The sequence below is a fragment of the Sorex fumeus genome, unplaced genomic scaffold (assembly GCF_029834395.1).
Source record: "Sorex fumeus unplaced genomic scaffold, SorFum_2.1 ptg000003l, whole genome shotgun sequence".
Taxonomy (NCBI): domain Eukaryota; kingdom Metazoa; phylum Chordata; class Mammalia; order Eulipotyphla; family Soricidae; genus Sorex; species Sorex fumeus.
Window position 1 is genome coordinate 21,261,827 of NW_026606060.1, and position 4,817 is coordinate 21,266,643.

General features: G+C 45.0%; 1 protein-coding gene across 1 annotated transcript; it reads left to right on the top strand.

Annotated features, from left to right (window-relative positions):
• Window positions 1-720: 720 nt before the first annotated feature.
• ATXN7L3B (ataxin 7 like 3B) lies at window positions 721-4,129 on the top strand. The gene has a single exon (XM_056117702.1). It carries the CDS (start codon window positions 814-816, stop codon window positions 1,105-1,107), a length of 294 nt encoding a protein of 97 aa, XP_055973677.1. The 5' UTR covers window positions 721-813; the 3' UTR covers window positions 1,108-4,129.
• The last annotated feature ends 688 nt before the right edge of the window (window positions 4,130-4,817 follow it).

Here is a 4,817-nt window from a genome sequence, read left to right on the forward strand (position 1 = left end):
GCTTTTAGTAATAAGTTTTTCATTCATTCATCGAAAAACAAAACAAAAAGATTAAAGTATACTGTAATCTGTTTCCTTGCACCATCTAGTGGATTGAAATGACAACTACGGCGATTGTGTAAATGGTAGCGAGTGAATTTAACAACTGGATTACATTTTCAAATGATCTGAGGATCTTTAAATATGTTTTGGACATTTCCCAAACGTGGAAGGATTTTTTTTTTTTTTTCGTAAGAAAATGCCTCCAACATGGAATGTGCAACCCTGTGCAAACGCTGAAACATACTAACCCAGTAACCTGAGAGAGTATCCTTGCACTCTCCGTATCCTTAGGGATCGACCACGCAAGTCTAAGATAGGGGAAAAAACGTGCTTGCGCTTCTTTCTTTCCCCGCCGCTTAAACTGCCAGGTTTGGCCCTGAACCGTGCACAGGCAGCCCAGGGAGCCTGCGCGGGGCTACTGCGCAGGCGCGCTGAGGGGCGGAAGCGAGGAGGCGGGACTCCAGCCCGACCCGGGAGCGGAAGAGGCCGTCTCCGCCACCGCCGTCGCCGTTGCTGCCGCTGCTGCTGTCCGAGGCGCTGACTCCTTGGGGCGGTGAGTGCACGCCGCGCCCGAGCTCAGAGCTTCCATCCCGGGGAGTCACCCAGATCCCTGCAAGCCCAGGGGTTCCGGAGCAGGCGCCGCCGGCTGTTGCCGCTGCCTCCCCCGCCTCGGGAGACGCGGCCTTGAGAGGCCTCCAGGCCCCGGCGCGCCGCCGCAGGTGCTGCTGCGAGTCCTCCGGGCTCCCGCGCACGGCCCGTTAACCGCTGACCATGGAGGAGATTTCCTTGGCCAACCTGGATACCAACAAGCTAGAGGCCATCGCGCAGGAGATCTACGTCGACCTCATCGAGGATTCGTGTTTGGGCTTCTGCTTCGAGGTGCACCGGGCGGTCAAGTGTGGCTACTTCTACCTGGAGTTCGCCGAGACCGGGAGCGTGAAGGATTTCGGTCTCCCGCCGGTGGAAGAGAAAGGAGCGTGCCGCCTCCCGCGCTGCTCCCTGCCCGGAGAGTCGGGGAACGGGCCGAACCAGCCGCTGCAACGCTCTCCTCCAGAGTTCCAGTAGCTGCAACCGGAGAGAGGCTGAGGGGGGTAACCAGGACAGTGACAGAGATCGGTCCTGTGGTTTGGAGAAGTGAGGTAGCTAAGGAGAACAACAACAACAACAACAACAACCAGACAGAAGCCCCAGTTCCCATTGAAAATTGTATCCTTAAAAGGAAAACCAATGTAGAAGTTTTAGGAATCTGGATTTTTATTTTTTGACAAAAATGTGTTGCCTCGGTTCAACTTTGGAAAACCTGGGTAGGAAGCGATGCTCCCTCGTGGGCGCACTGTGCAATGTGAACTGGTCTCTAGACATAGCTGGATGTGCACAGGTGAGCAGCTGTGTGCCCAGCGTGTCAAACAGTTCCCTCGATCTTTCTTTCTGCTTTTCCGGTTAACGAACAGTTTGAATGAACATCCCTGATGGTCACAGGCCTTAAACACTGGGCCTCAGTGGAACTACTCCTCTAATCTTAGCCTCTCCCGTGGGCTTATTCGAGACAAATATGATTAGGTGTGTGAACTGGCTAATAAAGATTACAGTGTGGGAAACTCAAGAAAAAAAAAGTTATTGGACGAATCTGCTAGGGGAAGCTTTGTGGGCTTGACTCCCAATAAGAAGAAAAGTTCAAAGCTTCTATCTTCTTAAAGATCCAGCATTTGCAGTGACTTTAATGGACTTGGGGACAAGGGCTTGCCTTTTGCTGAATTCAGCCCTTTTTCTTGTTCCCCACTTTGCCACCTAGGATTGACAAGTGGACAACTTGGTTAATCCAGACAGGCTGAAGATTTAGTCACTATCTGGGAGAGATAGCAAGGGCCTCTGCAGCGATGCACGATCTCTGAAACTGCAAGATTTACTCTATGGATATGTGCTTTTGTGTATAACAGTTTGGTGAAGCAGTCATTTTCCTACATGGCCATGCTAGGTCACTGCCTGCTTCCCACCCAAGGGACAGGACAGGACCGAAGAGCTTCATGGGCTATTGGAGGTTGTGGGTTGAAAACTGAGCCTAGAGATAAACTTGTCCAGCTGCTGTCAAAAATGTGAATGGGTTAGTGCTAGGTTATCTAAGGAGCAGGATGGGGTCCTTACTCCTGTAATGCGGTCCTGTCCTGTTGAATGTTCTGTTCCTTGGTGGGATGGGGGAGAGTCACAAAATCCTGCTTTGGTGAACTTCTTTAATGTCACCACCTCTGCCCCTCACAAAAGTTGTTCTTTTCACTTGGCTCTTTTTGGACCTTCTTGAATTACGGTAGCTGATCCCTTGTTTGAAGTCGGGATGACCTCTAGAACTCCCTTGGCTTCAGTGAGTGGGATGATGAAGGATGTGAAATTGTGAGGTGCATATCAAAAACCACTCTATTTTCTGATAGAGGGTCAGTAATACAGTGTAGATGGGTGGGAGCCCCAAGTTGAGCGGGAATGGTGCTGCTTTATTTGAAATGTTTTCTTACCTCATTTTTGTGCCCCATCAGGGGTCCAGCCTCACATCTCTGGCTTGGCTCCATGTTCCTCCTGCCCTACTCCACTTAGGACCCTAGGTGCTGCCTGCCACCTCTCGTTTATGTTGACCAGAATCAGTTCATCTCTCGATGCTGCTGCTTCTGAAACCCGGCTAGTTTCTTCTCAGCTTATTTTAAAATGTGTTTTTTTCATGGATTTTGTAGGAGATTCGGAAGACACTAATGACTCCCTATATTGGGATTAAGATTGAAAAAAAAATTTTTTTCTTTTTATTGGAAAATGCTGAAACATCTCTCCCATTAGACTTAATGGCTAGTATGCCTTCCTGCTGTTTCTTACATCATCAGGAGTTTTATCTCCCCACTTCCTCTTAGATATTGCCCCTCAGGGCCTAAGCAGATCAGATAAGGCTGGCCAACACAAGGGATGGAGATGGTCTTGATCCAGTTTCTCTAATCCTTGCTCTGAATGCATCCTTGTCTCAGAAGGAGCTATTTGGATTATATTGTCCCATGTGGGTTACAGACCCCTGGAGGGTTAAAGAAACCATAGTGAAAATGTCTCAACATGATTATTGCATTTTGCCCCTAGGTTTTTTCTTCTAAGGGTTGGGGCCTGATTGCATATGCATATTCAAGGATTATAAAAACTTTTTTAAAATGTCAAACTTGGGTAAAAGCTAAAATATTTGGTTCTCTGCCTTTGATATTTTGCAGACATCTCCATGTTAGGGGATGTGGAGGGAAAGAAGTTTATAGGCCTATTTCCAAATAATGTCTGGGAAGTAGACTAAGGTAAGATAATGCCCTGCTTTTCAGAGAGGTTGTACAGATTGTGGCATTACTATTTCCTTTCTAGGCTTTTAGGTAAAGGAGGAAGTAGTTTTGAGTAATGGTTGATTTACATGGCCTTCCCTCATGGTTTTTGTGAGCTATCACTGGTAACTCCTCATCATTAGGGCTATAGTCCCCTGCCCTGGATGGGTATGAGGAGAGCTAGGCCTAAGTGCAAGACTAATTCGTTTGTCTTTGGGGGAGAGAATGCTCCTTACCATATATTTAGCCATGGTTTGGAACTCTCCCTTTCCCTGTCTTCTCTCAACAGCAGAATTGCTATCCTTCCCTCCTCTATTAAATGTATTGCTAACCCTGTAATTATGTATCTGAGTGTGTGTGTGTGCGTGCGTGCGCACGAGTGTGTGCGTGTGAGAGCACGCATGTGTGTGCGTGTTCATATGCGTGTGTTCGTATGTGTGTGTGTGTGTGTGTGTGTGTGTGTATATGGGGGAAGTGGGATTCTTTATAATTTTTGTGCTTTGTGGCTTTTCCCTCCCTGCATTATTTCCCACCACCGCATGCCCAGGGGCTATTGCCTGGCATTATCGCATGCTGGGATCTTTGGGGAGTATAGTAAAACTCACCACTATCCGTGTTTTGGAGATTTATTTTTGCATAAGTTGTTCATCTAATACAGATTGCTAACTAACTATGTATTCCCCTTGCCCCAATGGCTGCTGGTGTAAATAAAGTGCATCTCCCCATTGGTAAACTAATAAAATTTTAAAAAATCACTATATGTGGACTCTGTTCATCTTTTAAAATTGTGTGCTTTTTTTCAGGTATTGTAAAATTAATCTTGGATTGGTATGAAATCCTAGATACTTTCTCAATTGAGTTTTTAGAATAGAGGAATTCTGCCCAGGTCTTATTTCTTGTCTTGTAAATTTAGCTTTCTTTAACGAGTAGTGAAAAAAGATTAATACTTCGTTCCCTTTTCCATTGAGTTAAGAAAGTAATAAATGCACTCTAGGCCTACACTGATAATCTGTGTGAGAAATGGTTTAGTTTGGACTGAAAATAACTGTATATGTTTACTATTCCAAACTCTAATATTTTTTATTCTAAGAAATCAAAAGAAACAGTAAAAAATAATGAGGCTTTTCTAAAGGTCATTTCTTTTCTGATATCTTTTATTTTATGTCTACTCATTCACTAACTCTTTCATTTTGTCTTTTAGAGTACTTACAAGATTTCTTGAATATCCCAGTTTGAAATTCTGAGTTTGAGCCTTTCTTTAGAAATTACACTGTCCCTTAGCACTAATTAAACTCATTTACTATAAATAATCCCAAATTGGAAATATTTGTATAAATAAAAAATATAGAAAAGCTCAGTCAAGTACCTCTCCTTGTGGACATCTACAACAAATGGTTTTGTTTCTTGTTTTGTATGTTTAGCTTTGCGTTAATGTATTCAGTATTC